At 36.6% G+C, this 21,182-nt stretch overlaps 1 protein-coding gene across 50 annotated transcripts in view; it reads right to left on the minus strand.

The window, feature by feature from the left end:
• Positions 1-270: 270 nt before the first annotated feature.
• The window catches only part of SLMAP (sarcolemma associated protein), a 150,914-nt gene continuing 130,002 nt past the window's right edge, over positions 271-21,182 (minus strand). For 21 of the 50 annotated variants that reach the window (XM_082344740.1, XM_082344734.1, XM_082344737.1 and 18 more), the window contains 7 exons: positions 17,189-17,311; positions 16,119-16,193; positions 13,524-13,844; positions 13,007-13,124; positions 9,674-9,845; positions 5,707-5,841; positions 271-2,159 (listed from right to left, as the gene is read on the minus strand). In XM_082344740.1, the coding sequence (XP_082200866.1) occupies positions 2,067-2,159; positions 5,707-5,841; positions 9,674-9,845; positions 13,007-13,124; positions 13,524-13,844; positions 16,119-16,193; positions 17,189-17,311 (1,037 nt within the window). In that variant the 3' untranslated portion in view covers positions 271-2,066. Of the gene's footprint in view, positions 2,160-3,535; positions 3,626-5,706; positions 5,842-9,673; positions 9,846-13,006; positions 13,125-13,523; positions 13,845-16,118; positions 16,194-17,188; positions 17,312-21,182 lie in introns of all 50 variants that reach the window. The other 29 variants (XM_082344741.1, XM_082344735.1, XM_082344731.1 and 26 more) reach the window with 3 other exon arrangements.

The following is a 21,182-nucleotide window of genomic DNA, read 5'->3' on the forward strand; positions in this document are numbered from 1 at the left end:
GTAAATATTGACTTTATATTTAAAGAGACTTGTCTGGCAAGTGAGTCACGTTTTAACAATAACCATAGTAAAAGGGAAAAAATTTAGAGCAGTAAGTTAAATAAAAGGCTAATAAAACCTGGAGGAAACAGCTCAGTGTTTTCCTTTAAACCCTGAAGAACACTAAACGTACATTATGTTGCATAAAGAGTCATTTCATGAAAAGACTATTAACAATACAATAGTAGAGTCAGTACTAAGAATTTCAATGATATCCAACTCAAAAATGCATAGGGAGAGTAAAGTTATTTTATTAAATCATGCACATCACGTGTGTTAGTGCAAATAGTTTAATCTGTACTCCAGAAATTCTATTGTACTTTATATCTTTACAAAATAGATTTAAAACAATTATTTACTTTAAAAAATGTAATTCTGAAGTTAAGCATTTCAGAACAATATTTGCAATAACCTATATACAGGAGGTACTGGGTACCACTGGCATATTAGCATTCTGTGGTGGAGTGGCTTCCTGCAACAGAAAATGATGAAATGAACTATATGACAGTATTTTCTACAAGTCATTTGTGACTAATTCCTCCATAAATCTAGTGATCCTCCCAACAGCAAACCCCAAATGGCTTAAAATACAACCTTTAAAGTATAAACAATGACTGCCAAACATCACAAGGCAAATTATATCCTAAACTTCTCTTTCAATATTTGGCCAGGCCTGTGGATTGCCACAGAACACTCAAGCCAATTCACTGACATTCCCTCCCAGTTTTCATTGACTGAAAAATGTAACTATGTGATACTTTAGGATATTCTATGACCTAAATAAACTTCATTGACATAACTGTGGTGCCGCACAAAAACCATAGCTAAACCTTCACTTCCGTGTTTTAAATTTGTAACATCAAGCAGTGTTTAGGTGCTTTACTGTGCATGGAACACTATTAATCTTGGGAATAGTGCTTCTCGTTAACAGAACGTCCCAATTAACAACAATAAAAAGAAAATAACCATTTGCCTCCCCAACCAGGAAATCTGTTGGTAGGTAACAACTGCTCCCCTCGAACATGAATTAGCTTTGAAATATCATTATCCAAATTAAGTCAGTAAAAGCTTATCTAAAGAGATATTAATTCTCTTTCTTCAATTAAACATGCTTGGAGGAAGAGATGATAGGAAAAAAAAAGTCATGCTTCCTAAAATGCTGTATATGAGAAAGTAACTTGGCTTTTAAAGAAAATATCTCTTTAAATACATGAGGTTTAATAAATTACATTCCAATTGACTCAACAGTTTGGTTTACTGCACTGAAACTGTATAATTACTATGTTTTTGCTCCCAGAAATACTTCAGTTTGCTCAAGAAAATACACACTCTCATGGAAAGTTTTTCAAAGTTGATGTCCTCCACATCGTCAAGTCACATTAAGGCTGAACAAACGTGCACATATTCCCCAAATTATCACTAGAACAGAGTATTTTCCAAGTGTATTTCTCCTTAAAAAAAAAAAAAAAATCCACGCAAATAGTTGTCTCTAAGTCTTGTTCCCAATAGCTCAGTGGTTTTATAACAAGTAAAAATGGCGTAAATATGTAAAAAATATATATATATATGTGTATATATTCAAACTGATAGGCACTGAGCACACAGGGCCTCTCTTCCCATGTATGTATCAGTTGTTTGGTTTGGGTAGTTATCGAATCAAAAAAATGAATTATCTGGCCATTAGAATTCAGAGTAAAATACCCATAAATTTAATGTTATAAATAATTTGGTGTACCAAGAAGCCTACTTTAGGCCACCATAATATTCAGAATTTCAACATACTAATTTAAAAATTACATGAAAAATTGCAAGCAAATTATTGCTTACAGTAGAATAAAGTCACAATTTTATATCCTCTTTATAGACAGATACATTTTATATAATTTAAAGCAATGACCCTACAGCTGTATTCTTGCACTTCTGCTGTTTTAAGAGGTAAAAAGGAAGAAAATGGTTCTGTTTGTCCCCAGCATGAGTGTGGTGCCAGCTTCTAGAGGGAGGACGGTGTACGGACTCAAGAAACGCTCTCATGGAGAAGCTCTGGCCAGACCTGGCACGTACAGCACGATGGCTGTCACCGCAACCAGGGCAGCCAACATGGGCATCCAGGGCCAGGGTTTCTGTGTGGAAAGAAACCAAGAGTCAAAATCACATTCTCCCTTCTTTTTTCATACCTATTAACCCCTTGGTTCCAGAGAGTCCTGAATACTTAACAGAATATTAGAAAAACCTTATCTTTGCATAAGAATAAATTTTAAAAAAAGAAAAAAAGGTGAGGGAGTGCAGGTGTGAGGAGAGCCATAATAGCAGGAACTGTTTTAGAGGACCATTGTGTGGAAGCCAAATACATTGCAGGAAACTCTTGGGCAGTTTTCAATTTTCTTTGAAGCCTAATAGTGACTTCTCTAAGAAACCCTTTGAGCTCAGCCTGTTTTATTTACTCCGGTATCCACATATTACAGCTAACTGATGTCCACAAATGCCTGGAGTATGTTTCTGCCTAAAATGTTTATTTCTTGATAAAAACCAGACTCACATGTTGGCATAGTTTTATACAAGGGGCTGGTGGGTAAGGTGATAGAAAGAAAATGGTCTAAGCTTTGATCCTCTAATCTTAAACCACAGAAGACAAAATCAGAAGGGGTTCAAGATGGCAAAGTGATGTTAGAGACCCTGCTTCTCTGATGCTTTTGGTAAACACCATGTCCAGGGTCATAATGCCACGTGATCATCTCATACGCTCTACTAACCAGTATGCTTGTTGGGGGCGAACATGGATGGGCTGTTCTCTGTTAACTATCAGAGGGCTTTACAATATCAATTTGCATTGTTTGAAAACTTTATTTTCACTAGTGTTCTGAGTTGTATTGAGAAAGCTAGCTTTTAAAGAAATATTGTGATGTTGCAGATCAGGGCTCAGAAAGACATGGGACAGGCTGATACTCTCACAAGTAAATGCATACTGAGGTTGAGATTGTGAGCCAATGGTCCATTATGCTACTCTCATCCTTTTTCATCTTCTTAGCCACAGTGTAATATAGGCAAAGGGTTGAAACAACGAATCTCTACACCATGGAAAAGAAGAGGGAAGGAAGGAGGGGGAAGAAAGCTCGCTGAAAACTTCAAAGAGGCAAACTCTTCATTTCTCATTCAGAGCTGATTAAACATATAATTGGGAAGGGGGTACTAAGCTGCAGCAATTCACAGTTTACTCCGGTTTGCTAGAGACAAAGACTCAGTTAAAGACAGCATATTAACATCTGGTTAGGTTGGAATTAATTCATGGTTAGCATTACTACAAAGGAAACAAGACAATATGTTATGTGATTAGTTGATCATTCAGTTCATTTGTATGACACAATACATAGCATACTAAATGAAAGGTTTGCTTCAGGTAACAAAATACCTGTGTGGTTTTGCCATGCACTATATTACAAATATGGCACAAACAGGTGACGGGGACAAACAGACAAGGACTCAACAGTAGTGCTTGTACCTTTCTCTACCACAATGGACCGAAACACCAAAACAGGAAAGCCAGGAATAGGCCGATGAATACGGCTGGGACGGGTTGTAATATGGAAGGCTAAAGAAGGGAAGGGATATTAAAATCATTTTATGCTATAAAAGAATCAGATAAGATGATTTAGAACCCAGGGGGGTGGGAGGGAGGGTAGAAAGACATTTTAAAGACATCTAATACAATCCAGAATGATGGACTGTGGTATGTAAGTTGGCAAACTACCAGTTTAAAAGGAACAGCTGGAGGCAATGTGGGTGTCCCTACTCCCTAACGAAATGTAGCACATTAAGACAGAGCAATGAAAATACCTCACCAGCTGATGCTCTGCTTGACAGTACATTATTTTTGTTCCATACTCAGAAACCATTATTTGACAATGTACTCCTTTGGAAACAGCTAAGGTTTATTTTATCCCTCTAGCAAAACCTTTTTTTTTTTTTTAAACCAAAACTCTTTTGCTTGAGATAGTATTGCTTTCAAGCTTAAAAATAAATGCCCTGTGATGCATGGCATTTATTTTTCTAAATCAAGCAAGAGATCTGACATAACATATGAGAAACATTTATTATATAAAGACAGGCAGCTGAATCTCAGGGCTTTCAGTGATGTTACAAGAATATAAGTAATTTTTAATTTAATTTTATTATTATTATTTTTTTGGCTGCACCACATAGCATGTGGGATATTACTTCCCCAGCCAGGGTTTGAACCTATGCCCCTTGCAGTGGAAGTGTGGAATCCTAACCACTGGACTGTCAGGGAATTCCCAGTAATTTTTTAAATTGGAAGGGAATTACTACAAGGAGTGTTATTACAGAGTAATATTTCATTACCATAAGTCTAATGTCATAAAAATAGGAAATCCACCCTTAAAGTAAATTATTTGTATAACTATAAATAATAATAGCAACGTTACTTTCAAATAGGCTCTAAATCATATAGAGGGATCCATTCTGATTATCCTAGATGTCTTCATAGGTTAATTTAGTAGAAGGTAGACTGAAATTCCATAATCAGAGAGATATGAATTAACACAAAAGAGAGAAGTAACCAAACCATTATGATCTGATTTCAGGAGAGTTCTGTAATTGACATTTTCAAAATAAATGCAATCCATTTTTGCTTATCATAAAGCCTCCATACCCAATTCATAAATTTCTGAAAGGCTTCTACTTAAGCAACAAGTCTTTATTAAAAAAAAAACAAACTAGGACTTTCTTTAGCAAAGAACAGTTGGACACAACTCATAAGCATTCTGAGTGTGACTGTGTAACTGGATGGCCATGCAACATTACTCTTTTGTACTTGTGCTGCAAGTTAAGCAGAGTGCCTTCCTCCATAAGAAGTATGCGGCTCATGCCCACTGCAGTGTCCAAGCCATGACAGGGGTTTGGAATAAGTCAGAGCACAATCAACCACACTGAACATCCATCAATTAGGGCCCACAAAGGCAATGATCACTAAAACGTGTAACACAACATTTATTTAGTATAACATCTTTTAAAAGACCATCTGCCTCTCTAGCAAATAAAATACAAATTAATATTATTAAACTCAATTTATACCAAAATGTTCCAATTTCACACCACACACCCCCCTAGAGAAACTCACCAAATACTTCCTAATATTTATAGGAGGCCCAGAAGACACTAAGCTTTTTAGAAATGTGCCTTAGTGAGAACATTATTACTACAAAATGAAAACCATCATTAAGTCTCCATTTTTTGATACAGCCAAATGCTAAGGAATCGTCATGTATTACTCTTTCTTCAGTGGGTCCCTGGTGGTATAGTGCTTTGTTTCCCAGAGGGGGAAAAACAAGAGCTAGATGAAGGCTTAGTGACAGAACTTCAGATTCATTCGGGAAAAGCTGACAGTTCTTAGGTAAATTATTTTTTTGCAAACAAGGCTCTTCCTCCAGGTAGTCCTTAGGCTCTTCTAGGTGTACAGGTTAAAGGGGCAAATTCTTACTCAAAAATCTGACAGCCCAATGATTCCATCATAGAATTTCATAATAAAAAGCTTAGTTCACGTGTACTACAGGTCTTAGTTTCTCAAATCAGTAATAAAGTCCTCTGAAAAATCAATTTCAGGGCTCTCACCTGCCTCTCAATCAAAGCTAAGCCAAGTTTGCAAAGACTTACATTATTTCCTTTCTCTCGGAGCAGCTTCAGGTTGTCTTTACATTGTTTGAGCTCATCTGTGATTGATTGTTTTTCCTGCTCAGTCTTTTCAAACTTCAACTTCAGTTCTGAGAGTACAGTCTGTGTCTTTTCATACTAAAGGCAAAGAAAAAAGAGTGTGCAGACTCAACTTAAAATGGGTATGAAGTTATGCGTCTAGTCAGGCTTATATACCAGAGCCTGTTTAGTCACCTGCAACACCACAGTCAAGCCTTTTTGTTATAAGGAGAATAAGAATCACTTGCACTAATAATAAGAAGCCTTTAGTGTTTACTTGATTCTATGTAAGAATTTTGTGGCCCTGGTGTTAAAAAAAATTGAGAAGTCACCACCGTGTCATCTGTTTCTAATATAAGGGGTCACTTTTTCCACTAAGAGAATTAGAGGAGAAAAGTAAAATTCCAAACTGAGCAAAAGAAAAGCAAGTGAAGAAAAACTCCATAGCCTAATTAAATGGCAAGGTTAGGAAGTCTGAGTTTATATCCTGGTAAGTAATGTCAGCCAAGCTATTTTAGTCTTGAAGTAAAAAGTATTAACTCTCATTAGGCCTCCCTGTACCCAGCATCATTGGGTATTAAAGTGTTCTGGACAAGGAATTTCTAGGCAAATGAAGCAAAGAAATGTATCTAAGGCACCAATCACTATGATTGGGACATTTCTATCTCTCTATTTAAGACTTATAAGCATCAATTAAAAATAATTTAAAAAAATCTGTTTCTGATATTTTTCCATAGTGAAACATGCCATTTCCTGCTCTGGAAAACAGTTCACTGTATATAATATGACTTTCAGACAGACTACCTAGCCCTTGAACACAGGTGAGATCAATGCAAAACACAGTATGGTTTGCCCCTACTTTAAATGCCCCAGAAGGCAGGAATGCTAGACTGGTTTCACTTCTAGATATTGCATCTTACATGCAAGCTGGGCTCTCAGTCAAAGAGCAAAGACTGTTCTGCTGCTGGCTGTGCCTCTGTCTCGGCCTCCACTGCCCCACTCTGCCATTTCTGAAGGTTTTAGAAGGAAGAAAGACAGACAAGGGCTGATTATAAAATAAATATGCCACAGGTCTGGCATACCAGAAAGATGCCTCCTCTTCCCTAAACACAGCCCACGAGGCTGGAAAGTCTATAGTTCCTTTCTGCCTGTATACTAGAAATTTCTCAATAAAGGACACATTTATATAGTGCTTCTGAATAATCCAAACACCTTGGAGTGATTAATCAGGAGCTCATCATTATGCACCCCAAAGATAAATATTACAGATGCAAATGTATAAAAACATTAATCAGAAGTGGTGGAAGCAGGGGGTTAGGGTCAGCAGCGAGTTCACCATAAAGTGGGAAGAAAGATACGGGTACAGAGAGGGAGGTAAAATATGAAAGGAACTCTCTGTTACCTAACAACGTTCCCAGAACAAGTCTGGGTAGTATGCCAGAGAATGAACTAAGGAGTAAGATTCATGGACTTCATGACAGCTTTTTTTGTGGGGTCTGTGGACTTCCTTCCAGAAGGCAAAAGGTTACCGGCAGGTTGCCAAAGCAAATTCAGTGTACCTAGACTAGTCTCCGCACTAAGTCTCTTAGAACATAATCAATTCTCAATGATCTGATTCTTAACAGTGACTAATAAAGAATAAGTGAAACGTGCTTTGCTGACCAAAATTTTCCTTTTCCACCATTCTTACATCCAGCCTGCCCTTTATACCAAAGCACTTAATCATTTCTCCGTTCCAGGAGTTGTGGAGAATGACAGGAAGGCAGCTTAGTCCCGAAGATCCTGCTGTTTACCTTCAGCTTGTGAGTGGGTGGGAAGGACTCTGGCCCCAGGGCAAGATGGTGAAGCCAAACAACTTTCCTCAGTCAGTCTTTGCAGGGTGGACTTGTGTGCTCAATGTTTTATGAATTCTTAAATTACAGATATTCCTACTAAATCAAAATATATAGCCGCTTTCTTAAGTCAAATATAAAGATGGTATACCATTATTTTTCTCTTAACACTGAGGATTAGATTTTACTTTGCTCATGTACTTTTTCTTTTTTAAATGTTCAAACAAAAGCTGCCGCATATATAAAATTTAATTGTCAGAACAAAGGTCACCTTCTGTAGCCTTAGTGTCACACCTCCCTTGGATATCATTTTGCTCCATCTTGCTTTCTAACTCAGAGATGAGAAATGAGCTCAGTTCTGATTAAGAGGGAAATACCACACAATATTACCAGCACCTTTGGTTCTTCTTCACAAAAATAATCATATCTGGGCTTGCTTAGTTTGTAACATTTGAACCTGTGACAGTGCTGAAGATACACAATCATTACATTGTGCACATTAAGTATGATTCTATGAGAGAAAGGAGACAAAGGGGAAATGCTGAAAGGGAATGTATGTGCATTAATAAAAGGTAGTAATTCATTTGCAGTGGATTACACAGATATAAGAATCTCATTAAAGAAGGTTTTAGTTACAGACTAGTATCCAATAGTTGACATCAGGACAAACGGAAAGAAAAGCCATTTCACATTATAAAGGAGCATGGTATGGTGACTACACTTCATTTCACAATGAAAACATTGAACAAGAAAATAGGAAAGAAACATACTGACAAGATCAGACATATTTTTAAATGTGCTGCATTTAATGCAATCCAAAGGCTACCAACAATTTAGATGCTGTGACAACATGCCACTGCCATTTGTGGGAACAGTTAAAGCATTTCGCACTGATTGCTCAGTGACCAAAAACAGGCAAACAAATAATGCAACAAAATGGCTAACGCATTCAGAGTAACATACAACAGAATCATCTTCCGACCACAGCATTCTTCCCAGATTTTGAAAGAATTATGGCATGTGGACTGAAAGGACACAAAGTGCTTACAGTATTAAATACTAGTATATTTACTTTGGCACAAAATTTGTGTTCCAACCAAATAAAATGAGATTTCTCCCAAAATACATATCCTTAGCAAGAAGATAAAAGATGAACATATTACAAAATCAATATGGCCACATGTGAATAAAAAAACGTTACAGTTTTTTTCTTTAGGAACAAACATGAAGACAGAAGAACAACAATCATTTCCAAGTTCAGGATACTACAGGGAAAGAAAAGTGCAAAGGAAAACTACATTGATTAAACAGATTTTCTAAAAACAATTTTGGGAAAATTTGTTATTGAAGACAAAGAGTTGTCTTCAACTTCCTTCTGTTTAAAACAAATCCTTCATTTAAGAGGGTCTACAACTGGGGTGAGCCCTGCTGGGTAGATGAAACTGCATCAGCCTTCTCCATTCCCTAAGCTGGCCAGAAGTCAATGCAGGGAATAGTACAAGGCCAGTAGGACTGATCGCAGCTCTTACTGCCCCACTCTCAACTTCAAGGCTCTGCTCAGGAGAAGCCTGGGTGGGGTCTCTGCTCCAACATCAACCCTCACCATTTTAAACATGATTTTTTTTTTAAAGCCACCAAAAAAACGGTCACAGAACATGTGTTTGGCTGGCTGGGTATGAGCTGAGTTTTCTCATAAGCAACTTTTCAGGCCAGTGTCACCTGAGGGGTTTAGACAGCATTATGGTGTGGTCCCAGTTAGCTTTCCAAAAGTATTCTAAATTAAATATGATACTGTCTTTGAAAGATAAACAGTGAATTAAGTAATGTGGTACAAAGGACTTCTCATATAGGTCAACTAACTGGTAGAGAAAAACTTTTAAAGTAATTTTGTATATTTATATTTTTGAGACCAAACCTTACTGATGAATTCTCTATATATGGATCATGATACACAGCTAGAAATCACCAGGCAGAGATGCTCCTAGTATCAACTCTGTGACAGGTAATGCTTCCCTTTAGTTCTAACTAGCATGAATATCTGATTTGCTTTTGGCTTTAAGTCCAACCATAATTGGGCTCATAATGTCTTTTCGCTTTACCTCTTTCTGTACATCCTTTGCTTGGTTTTCAGCCTTACTGAGAAGAGTTTTTAAATCAGCTGAATCCCGAAGATGCTGTTCTTTCAAGGATCCCACTTGATTCTCAAGCTCTTTCCTAGTCATCTGCAGGATGCTGAGATCACTGGTAAGCTCTAAACTCTGCTTCTGAGAACTGCAACATAAATATTGACAGAGTTATTCATGTAGAAACCAGACACAGCAGGAAGTCCAATTTCTTATACATTTTACTAGGACGGATGAAGTGGATTTCAGATGAGGAAAGAAAAGTGTAAAAAAGAATGATATTTTCAATAAGTAAAAAGCATTAAAACACTAAAACAATGAAAGTTTAAAGCTGTGTCCTATTTTCAGATAATCAAATACACACAAAGTTTGAAATTGTAAAAATAGAAGGTGACTAATTGTATATTTTGTCATATCACATTATATTAACTGTATCATAAAAAGATTCAGTGTAGGTCTTCTACAGGAAAAGAAAGCACATATTCCAACTATTTTCTTTAAGTACTTGACAAATAGGATGGCTGACAGAAACTTAAAGCTTAGGAGCCACTTCCAACTTAAGTAAAGATAAACCTACTGAAATGAGAAGACACCAAATTGGGGGGGAAAGCACAAGACAAAGAACCAGGAGTCTGGGTTCTAGACCCCAGATCTGCCACTATTTAGTTGTGCGATGTTGAGCAAGTCATTTAACTGGTGCCATTTCATTCTCTGAGTAAGCATTTCCTGAGCTCTGAGATCTGTGCCAGGCACCATTTGCACAGACACAAATAACACAAGGAGAGTCTCAGTGCCCTCCACTGTCAAACAAGAAGACAGAACTCAATAATTTCTGAGGCTGTTTTCCAGCTTAAATTCTATAATTGCTGTTACAACCTGATGTAAAAAAAAAGTCCCATTTACACACTAGGAAAACAGCTTGATAAGCAGGAATAGAAATTCTTTGTTCAATTCCTTCTACCCCATGGACAACCAAGAACAAAAGACCTGTCTACTGTAGCTGTGTTAAAGAATCTGGCTCCCATCTACAGCAGAAATAGCTAAAGGAGGATAAGGTTTTCGAGACATCCTCTCAGGATGGATCATGAGACTCAGACTCAATAATGTAACTGAAGTACTAGAGTATAAATCCCATGCTGATTAGATGCTAGGCAGATCGTAGGGTGTAAGTGTGATGTTGTCAGGGCAATATAGCTAGGACTATATGGCATGTAAGACACTGTAAAGGGAGACTAGCTTCTAAATACTACTTACATGCTGGGGAGGCTTAACAAATTAACTTAGAGAACTATTAAATCAGAAAAGTTTAAAAAACAGAATTAATGTCTTTAAATAGTTTATGTGAGTTTAGACAGATAACTTGACCAATGATCTAATATATTCCACCCTTCTGGGGCCTAATATTATTAAACCATATGCTTCTAACTCATGAGGAGTTTGTAGGATTGCTTTTCAACATTTAAACAAAATTTGAAGTAATTAAAAAAAAAACATTTAACAATCTGCCAGATTCCAAATTAATCATATCTCAAAAATAAGGGATCAAGTCTGAATCTTTAAAGTATCAAAAATTCCAAAACAAGAATAGTTTAAGATAATCAGTACTGGTAATCAAATATCAGTATTTCTTGATAGAATACCAAACTAAATGGATTCACCAAGATCCAAATGTATTCCAAATATGAAGAACTTGAGTGTCTGTATCATCTTACATACACTTTATACCAAACAATTTGCCCACATGTTCTGTCACACAGATGAGCAGTTGGTACACACATATACACAAATGTGTGCATGTGTGTCTGTGTGAGAGCATCCATTTATTTGTTTGTTTGTTTGTGTTTTGGGCCTTTATTTTGTCATTTTCATATTTTGAAATTGCTTTTACAAACTTTTACATAAAAAACAAACATTTGTTTTGTTCTTTATTATTAGTTATCTTTAAACATTCAAAAAGTAATACACATAGAAAAGACTATGGAAAGATATGACACTGGAAGAGAAAAAAATGCTTTAAAGATACTGATATTGACCATATGATCTTGTAAGGCATTTTAGAGAATAAGTCAGCACATCTTGCTCCTTCAACTAGTTCTTGATTTTTTAAATGTAAAACCGATATTACAGTTGCCTTTTTTTTTTTTTAATTGAGGTCCAGTGAGGTTAAATAACTTTTTTTTTTAAGATTTTTTTTTTGATGTGGACCATTTTTTAAAGTCTTTATTGAATTTGTTACAATATTGCTTCTGTTTTATATTTTGGTTTTCTGGCTGAGAGGCATGTGGGATCCCCAACCAGGGATCAAACTTGCACCCCCTGCATTGGAAGGTGAAGTCTTAACCACTGGACTACCAGGGAAGTCCCGCCTTTGTTTTTATAAGAGATAACGAGGAATACTATTTTCTGATATATCTAGTCCTTTCGTTATCATTTTTCCCTAAAGCTTGTTTTCTATGGGAACTGACCTTGGTCACTGAGTTTTTGCTAATCTTAAGGCTCTTCAGGAATATAAATGCAAGGCTAATAAGAGAGTAATGACTCCCATTTTTGGTGTACTCTGGGGAGGGAGATGGATTAAAGAATGGCTTCAATAATAAACATGTACTACTTTCATATCTGAATTAGAATGTAAACATTGTTTAAATAAAAAACATGGAATGGATCAAATATTTAAGGAAGAAATAAATTTTAAACTGTGCAAAAAGTGTTGATGAGAAAATAGGACTCCACTAAATTTGCTGGAATAAATCTATTACATTCATTGGTTTGCCTGTAAGGTAATGGATGTTAGAAAGATTTAATTGGTTTTAGCAAATTTTTGATCTCATATATTATTACTTTTTATATAACCCTGTTTGAAATTCAAAAGCTGAATTTGTATCTTTCAACAGTATCAATTCTTTATCATAGCCACCTCCTGATCACCCTTATAAACAGAAGGGATCATTGGCAAGAAAGAAAAACAAACTTGTATTTGAAATTTATTATCATTTAGTTTGAAGGGCAAGTTCAATCATAGACCTTTTGCTGTCTGTTTGTTTAGATCTTCTGTCTGTCTTTTGGTGAGGAGAAGGGGCATTTAATGAATCTGTATTCCATGAGTACACCAAAAGGAAAGGACATGCAGGTGATGGCAGAAAAAAAGTGCTGAAGTACTCATTTAGCGTGGTTAACCTGCCAGATAGCCAAAGAGTCTGGCTGAATATTTTGCTCCAAAAAGGTATTTAAGTATCAAAATTACACTTAAAATTTAGATGAAAATCTAAAGATAAAGAAATATTTTGAACCTAAAAAAGAGTTCTTGCATACTTGTGCAATTCTTTTTCTTGCCGCTGCAGTTCTGATGATAGCAAAACATTTTCCTTTTTTAGAGAACGGCATTCGGCTTCCAATACATTCCATTCCTTTCTCAACTTCTCTAGTTCACCTAAAATAGTCCCAAAACACATTTGTTAATATAGGAACATAACTATTTTTTCCCTTAAACACGTAGATTTTACATGGCTATTCTTTGACTCCTGTTACTTCGCAGTGGCGCCTCAGGGAAGTTCCCATCACCCTAAACTTCAGTAATATTTTTTTCTCACTTCACTTTTATAAGACAAATAATTTTTAACAGTATTTAAATAAAATGTAAAATTGTAAAGATTTTCAATTTATTGTAGAGCTTACAGACCTGAAGAATGCTTATAGCCCCAATATAAAAACACTGCTTTATACAACCAATCATCGTCAAAGACAAAACTAGCCTGAATGGTTATTTTGTACAAGTTATAAAGTTATCGTTATCAAGAGTTAAGAGCTTTATGTAAAATACATTTCTTACCTTGTAGCCTCGTTGCTTCTTCTCTCTGCTGGTCCTCACATTGCTGACATCGAAGCTGAAAAGTATTTTGCAAACTCATGATTTCTTTCTCATATTCAGATGCTGCTTTCCGCCACCGCTCAAGCTCGGCTCGCACTTTCTTAAGCTCTTCTTGTAGAGAAGCAATGTCAGTGTCCCGCTCAGAGGCAGCCTTTTCTGCTGCTTGATGAAGGAGTAAAATTTCATCTCGGGCACTAAGCAATTCATCTCGAGTGCTTGTGATTTCACTGTCCTTCTCCTCCCGGAGATTCTCAATATTGATGTGTAACCTCTGCAGTTGGGCTACAAAAGTATATTTACTCATCATTTTCTTAGTCCATAGTAATCAGGAATAAAAGAACAGCCCATATGGGACTATAGTTACTGCATGGCCCAGGCTGTCAGAGCTGTTTGTTGCTTTTGATTAAACTGTACAAGCAATCCATGTTTAATGCAGAAAATGTCAAAATACAGAAACACAAAGAGAAAAAACCCCCAAAGCGATCTTTATTTCTCCCACACAGAGAAAATTGTTTCTAACATTTGGTACTTCCTCTCCTAGATTTTTTCTATGCATTTATACACATATAAAAACAAAAATAGGGAGGGATCATAATAAATACAATGTTCTCTATGCGGCTGCTGATGAATATTTTTCAATAATAAAAACCAGCTTTACTAACTTTTTTTTTTTTATACTAACTTTTTTGACTAATCCTTTATTTTAGACACTTGAGGCTGTTCAGATTTTAATTACTCTAGACAATACACCTTATAACGCAATCTTGATTTTTTTTTTTCCTTAGGGTGAATTTGTAGACATAGAATTGCTTGGTCAGAGCGTAAGCATTAGTAAAAGCTTTGATGTTCTTGACTCAATTTTCTGTTCAAATGTCAATTCCTTAAAGAAGCTTTCTCTGATGGCTTATCTAAAAATAGCCCTCTGTCATTCTCTAGCCCTTTACTCTGCCCTTACTGGACATCATATTATATACTTATTTGCTTATTCATCTTTTCCACTAGACTGTACATCTCATGCGTGCTATCTCCAATACTAGAAGAGTAAACAATCAAGAATTATTGGTTGAATTAATGAATTAATAAAGTTAATGAATATTGCCTAATGAAAGAGGTATATTTTTTAAGGATCTGGTCTTGTTGCCCTCATGACTTGAACTGGAAACAATTTGTATAAAATCATACTTGGTTCAGAACTAGAATACTGGTCTTGATTATAGTAACACAAGAAAATTATAGGTATAAAAAGTTCCGTAGGTAGAAAAGAAGAATAATTAAGATAATTAAGAGGATTTAAGGCTTGCGTAGGAAGAAGTTGCCTAATAAATAAACATTAAAGAAAATATTAGACCTTTTAAGTCTGTGGGAAGCATTAAGAGGTAACAGGTTCAAAAATCTGAAAAGACACAATGGCCATGGATAACATGACCATGGACCTGTGGATAAAATCCTGAAATATACATGCTGGCACTAGAGAGCACTCAACGATGCCCACGTAAGACAGCTTTAAGACAAAAGGAAGCACTACATCATAGAACCTTTAGGGATAATAGCCCATACACAATACAGGATGGAAGTATAGATTCAAATCAGATTTATATAAACTAATGGATAATGGCATTAAACTATAAGAGTATAAAGAGCTTTCAATTTAAAAAGATATACAACCTACCCTAGAAATTCTTGTTGGACCATAATACAATTTTTTAAAATAACTCACATGTCCCACTCAAAAATAAGAAAACCCAAAAAGAGGTTTTTCTTTGGGATATTTTAGGGCAAATATCATAGGCCTTATACAATGACTCCCCATTTCGTCTCAACAGAGATTACTTGTCTACTATGTAACTTCTTACCCTACCTCTCAAACTAAAATTTTAAAATAACATTGGTTCCTTCTTTGACAATGAAGGCAAATTAATTTTACTTTAGGAATTTTACAGTGGCACAGGAAAGACATCTCCTGGAGTATCTCACAATTATAACCTCAAAGTACCAGGAGCTCTGGTTCGAAGAAAACCCTTGACAGGCAGGGGTCTTTCGGGTCATTTCTGTAATGACCCTGTGATAGCCCATACAAAGAGATAGCAAAATGGTGGATATGAAGAGCAGCCTTTACCAATGAAGGGAGTGCAGGGACCACTGTTCTATTCCATTTGGTAAATAATTTTTGTTGCAGTGAAAGTGTGCTATGAGCATTAGAAATAACATCACCAACAAGCTAAAAGTGCTGATGCACAGAGCTACTCAAACTGATTTCCTGTCTGAAGGCCTCCTTTGTAGTAAGTCACTACATAACCCAGAAAATGACAGTCTTACCAAATCCATATCTTCAATCTTCCTCTTCCCACTCCAAGTGGGAGGTACTACTGGAGTACTAGGGAATCTTCCCTTAAAAAAAAAAAGGGGCCACAAAGAGCCCAGTTACAGTCTCAGATTCTAGGGAAGAACCAAAGCCTTGAAAAATGGGAACCCTTTGCATTCTTACTTTCCATTTCTTTTGAATTGCTACAAACAAAGAACCAATAATAATCCCAAATAGCCTCGGGTGTTCCATACCTTGAAGAACCTGTATTTGTTTACTGGATTCCTCAACTTGATTTCGATAGGCTTTTCTTTCTTCTTCCAAAAGAGCTAAAAGTAAAGCACAGTATATGTAATTTTGTGATTTAATGAAAATATTCAGAATTGAGCAGCTGGAAGGTTCTGAGAAATTCTCTCCTAAACCTCACTGAAGGAATCAAAAGTTAGGCAGTGTTATCAGTGTTAGCAGTTAGGTAGTTTAAAGATTTTTTTAGGAGCACAAAACAGTAGTAAGTAATAAATATATTCAACTGAGTAGTAGTTGTCTATACCTTGTATTGCCAAGATAACATGTGCTGTTCTTTACTTGAGAAGCATTCTTGATAGTTGTTAATCAGGATTTTGAGCTTAAATGTGAAAAACAGACTTAAAATCCTCATGTTCACTGCCAAGTACATAGTAAGTACTTACTGACAGGAAGTTCACAGTTCCCCGTGGGATGCAAATCTTCCTCCTGGTCAGGAAGGCCCTTTTAGAGAACATGAGGATTCTAAGACTTTGTAAGGTACTAATTGACTGCAACTAGGTAACTGCTGTGAACGCTATAGAAATGTAAGCTCTAGGGAATAGCACAGACTCCAACTGGCCTATGACTCTTAATCAGTTGGGACATTAGAAAATTCTATACCTTAACCTTGCCTGGTTCCTCTCACTTACTGAAGAATCCACTGTAAAACTGCAGGGAATATAAATTTCCCTTATCTTATACTGAGTAGCTAATATTAGGTATAACTAAAACGTAGAAATTTATATTTCTATGTTTTTTCCTTTTGCTGTACTTAATGTGTAATTAACTTTTAAGATCTTTCATTGGTACAGGCCTTTCTTAATCTTCACAAGAAAGTAGTACAACTGTAACTCTCCTCACTTTACTGATCTGAAACATAAGCTCAGAGAGCATAAGTGATGTCCCAAGATCACATATCTAATAAAGTTGTAGATTTGGAAGAAGATAACCATGCCTCTGGGCTTGGAAGTTTGGGGCCATTCAGTTATATCTTGTTGCTTTCACATCCCCTAAAGAATCAAAGTAATCTTGATCTCACCTTGAAGTTCAAAGCATTTTTGTTTACTTGCTCTAGCTAGTTCCTGGGCTTCAATCAATTCCTTCCGAAGATGCTGAATTTCTTGTTTTGCCTCAGTTTCTGACTGTGCACCCTGCAAGTCATCTGACAAAAATATGTTTATTTTAAAAGCAAGAGTTAGTATCATACCATAATCTCTACAACCAAAGATTAGCAATCTTTCTCATGTTTGGAACATGCATAGTTAACAGCATAGCACAACTAAGTTTAATAAAATTTAGAAGCAAACTGTATTAAGCATTTTAGTCATTTTACCTTGGAGAAAGAACACAAATATGATTAAATTATTTTAGTAATTCATGGCAATGGTACTATAACATACATACTAATATATACTAAATTATATGTTTCACTTATATAAGGCTTATGTAGAGCTTATGAAAGGTTTGAAATTTAGTAGTATGATCATAATGCTATTCTTCTTTATCAATTTTGAAATTTCTTCATAACAAGTCAGAAAATTTTCACTTGGAACTTAACTGGAAATGGAAAAACAGAAAGAAACTTTTCTTCAAGAAAAAATATTTTAGCATGATTTCCCCAGCTGTGGAATACAAAATAAAAACTAAGCTGAAAGCTCCACTGTGCTCCCTTCATCATCACTGTTTCCTCAACACTACATACATAACAAGCAAATATTTGCTTAATTATCATTATTATTTAAAATTAATTAATTAATTAATTTTTGGCTGTGTTGGGTCTTTGTTGCTGCGCGTGGGCTTTTCTCTAGTTGTGGCGAGCGGGGGCTACTCTTTGTTGCGGTGCGCAGGCTTCTCGTTGCGGTGGCTTCTCTTGTGAAGCATGGGCCCTAGGCACGCAGGCTCTAGAGTGCAGGCTCAGTAGTTGTGGCTCGCAGGCTCTAGAGCGCAGGCTCAGTAGTTGTGGTATACGGGCTTAGTTGCTCCGTGGCATGTGGGATCTTACCGGACCAGGGCTCAAACCCATGTCCCCTGCACTGGCAGGCGGATTCTCAACCACTGCGCCACCAGGGAAGCCCTGCTTAATTATTATTATTTTTTTAGAAATTTATTTATTTTATTTCAGTTATTTTAGTTTTGGCTGCGTTGGGTCTTCGTTGCTGCACGCAGGCTTTTCTCTGGTTTTGGCAAGGGGGGGCTACTCTTCGTTGCCATGCGCAGGCTTCTCATTGCGGTGGCTTCTGTTCTTGCGGAGCACGGGCTTTAGGCATGCGGGCTTCAGTAGTTGTGGTACACGGGCTCAGTACTTGTGGCTTGTGGGCTCTAGAGTGTAGGCTCAGTAGTTGTGGTGCACGGGCTTAGTTGCTCCGTGGCATGTGGGATCTTCCCGGACCAGGGCTCGAACCCGTGTCCCCTGCATTGGCAGGCGGATTCTTAACCTCTGCGCCACCAGGGAAGCCCAGCCCTGCTTAATTATTAAATGATGTAACCTAAGTGATTTTATCAAAATAAATTAGAGCCAGCATTACATCTCAAATAAGCTCCCTCCCTAATTCTTTTCTCTCTAGTTACTCTGCTCATCATCTTTCATTGTATTAGAACTTTCTACTACAGAACACTGACTGAAATAAATGTATCATCAGGTAGGCCATATTCTTCTAGTACATTCTATTTGACTACTACTTTGGTTTACAAACAACTCAGGCATAACAACTTCAATCTATCAAAAAAGAATTAAGAATAAAATTTCACAGTGTAATCACTGCAGGTCTTAGATATTACAAACCCATGTTTTCATCTTCATATCTTACTTCTCCTTGTCAAAAATCTGACTCTAGGGGCTTCGCTGGTGGCGCAGTGGTTGAGAGTCTGCCTGCCAAGGCAGGGGACACGGGTTCGAGCCCTGGTCTGGGAAGATCCCACATGCCGCGGAGCAACTAGGCCCGTGAGCCACAACTACTGAGCCTGAGCGTCTGGAGCCTGTGCTACCAACAAGAGAGGCCGCGATAGTGAGAGTCCCGCGCACCGCGATGACGAGTGGCCCCTGCTTGCCACAACTAGAGAAAGCCCTCACATAGAAACGAAGACCCAACACAGCCAAAAATAAATAAATTAATTAATTAATAATTAAAAAAAAATCTGACTCTAGGTTCATCTATTTTAGCCAGTCTATCAACTCTTCCTTCAAACAGTCATGGTAAGGGTGGAGGCAAAGAGAGAGAGAGATTGAGAGAGATTTTCCAGTGGCAGGTGCATTGTCACAGCAACTACAAATCTTCTCTTTCAATATCACGCATTGGGGTCTGCAAAGGTTCTAGCTGCCCATCTCTGGACCTGTCATTATGTAGGACAACGTCCTTATTCTTAGGAGTATTAAAGCAGGAAGTATCATGATGCCTTTATCTTCTTTTTTTTAAAAAAAGTTGATTTACAATGTTGTGTTAATTTCTGCTGTACAGCAAAGTGACTCAGTTATACATACATTTATTCTTTTTCTTATTCTTTTCCATTATGGTTTATCACAGGATATTGATTATAGTTCCATGTGCTATATGGCAGGACCTTGTTGTTTATCCATCCTATACATAGTAGCTTGCATCTGCTAATCCCAAACTACCAGTCCTTCCCTCCTCAACCCCACCTTCTCCATGGCAACCACAATCTGTTCTCCATGTCTGTAAGTCTGTTTCTGTTTCGTAGATATGTTCATTTGTGTCATATTTTAGATTCCCACATACAAGTGATATCATATGGTATTTGTCTTTCTCTTTCTGACTTACTTTGCTTAGTATGATAATCTCTAGGTCCATCTATATTGTTGCAAAAAGCATTATTTCATTCTTTTTTTATGGCTGAGTAATATTCCATTGTATATAGATACCACATCTTCTTTATCCATTCATCTGTTGATGGACATTTAGGTTGCTTCCCTGTCTTGGCTATTGTAAACAGTGCTGCTATGAACATCGGGGTGCATGTCTCTTTTCGAACTGGGTATATGCCCAGGAGTGGGACTGCTGGATCATATGGCAAATCTATTTTTAGTTTTTTGAGGAACCTCCATACTGTTTTTCATTGTGGCTGCACCGATTTACATTCCCACCAACAGTGTAAGAGGGTTCTCTTTTCTCCACACCCTCTCCAGTATTTATTATTTGTAGACTTTTTAATGATGGCCATTCTGATGGGTGTGAGGTATATTTTGATTTGCATTTCTCTAATAATTAGTGATGATGAGCATCTTTTCAGGTGTATGTCTTCTTTGGAGAAATGTCTATTTAAGTCTTCTGCCCATTTTTTGATTGGGTTGTTTGTTTTTCTGTTATTGAATTGTATGAGCTGTTTGTATATTTTGGAAATTAAGCCCTTGTTGGTTGCATCATTTGCAAAGTATATGTAAATATCATTTGCAAATATCATGATGCCTTTATCTTACTTTCAAGTGGTTTGGCAAAAAATATCTACATAATATCCTTCAGTAGATATTTTCCTACTTGTATGTTAGGGTTTTTTTCTAAGCACTTTTGACAATTTGGGCTAAATAATTCTTTGTTTTGGGGCTGACCTGTGGATTGCGGGGTGTTTAGGAGGTTCATTGGTTTCAACCCACTAGATGCTAATAGCACTGCCTCTCAGTTGTAACAACCAAAAATGTTTCCATATATTGCCCAATGTCCCTGGGGGTATAAAATTGCCCCACCTTGAGAACTACTGTTCCATGTTAATAACTTTATAACAAAGAGAAAACAAATCTACACATAGGCTTCTTTCCCACAGAAGCATTGGTTAGTAATTCTGAAACTATTTTCTGTATATTCTAAAAATGTTTTAAAAAATAAATAAATTGTAGATAATGGCATCCAGGTTTCTCACTATTGGGAAAGACAATTACAGATATGGAAATACGAAAGACAATTAATTCTGTGGTGTAAGGTATGAATTAGAAGAAGATCTGAATGTATAAAATAGACTCTAATAGATCTGAATGTATAAAAATAAATAGATATAGAAATAAATATAGACATGTGAGGCAGTAA

This window comes from Balaenoptera borealis (assembly GCF_965194805.1).
Source record: "Balaenoptera borealis genome assembly, chromosome: 12".
Taxonomy (NCBI): Eukaryota; Metazoa; Chordata; class Mammalia; order Artiodactyla; family Balaenopteridae; genus Balaenoptera; species Balaenoptera borealis.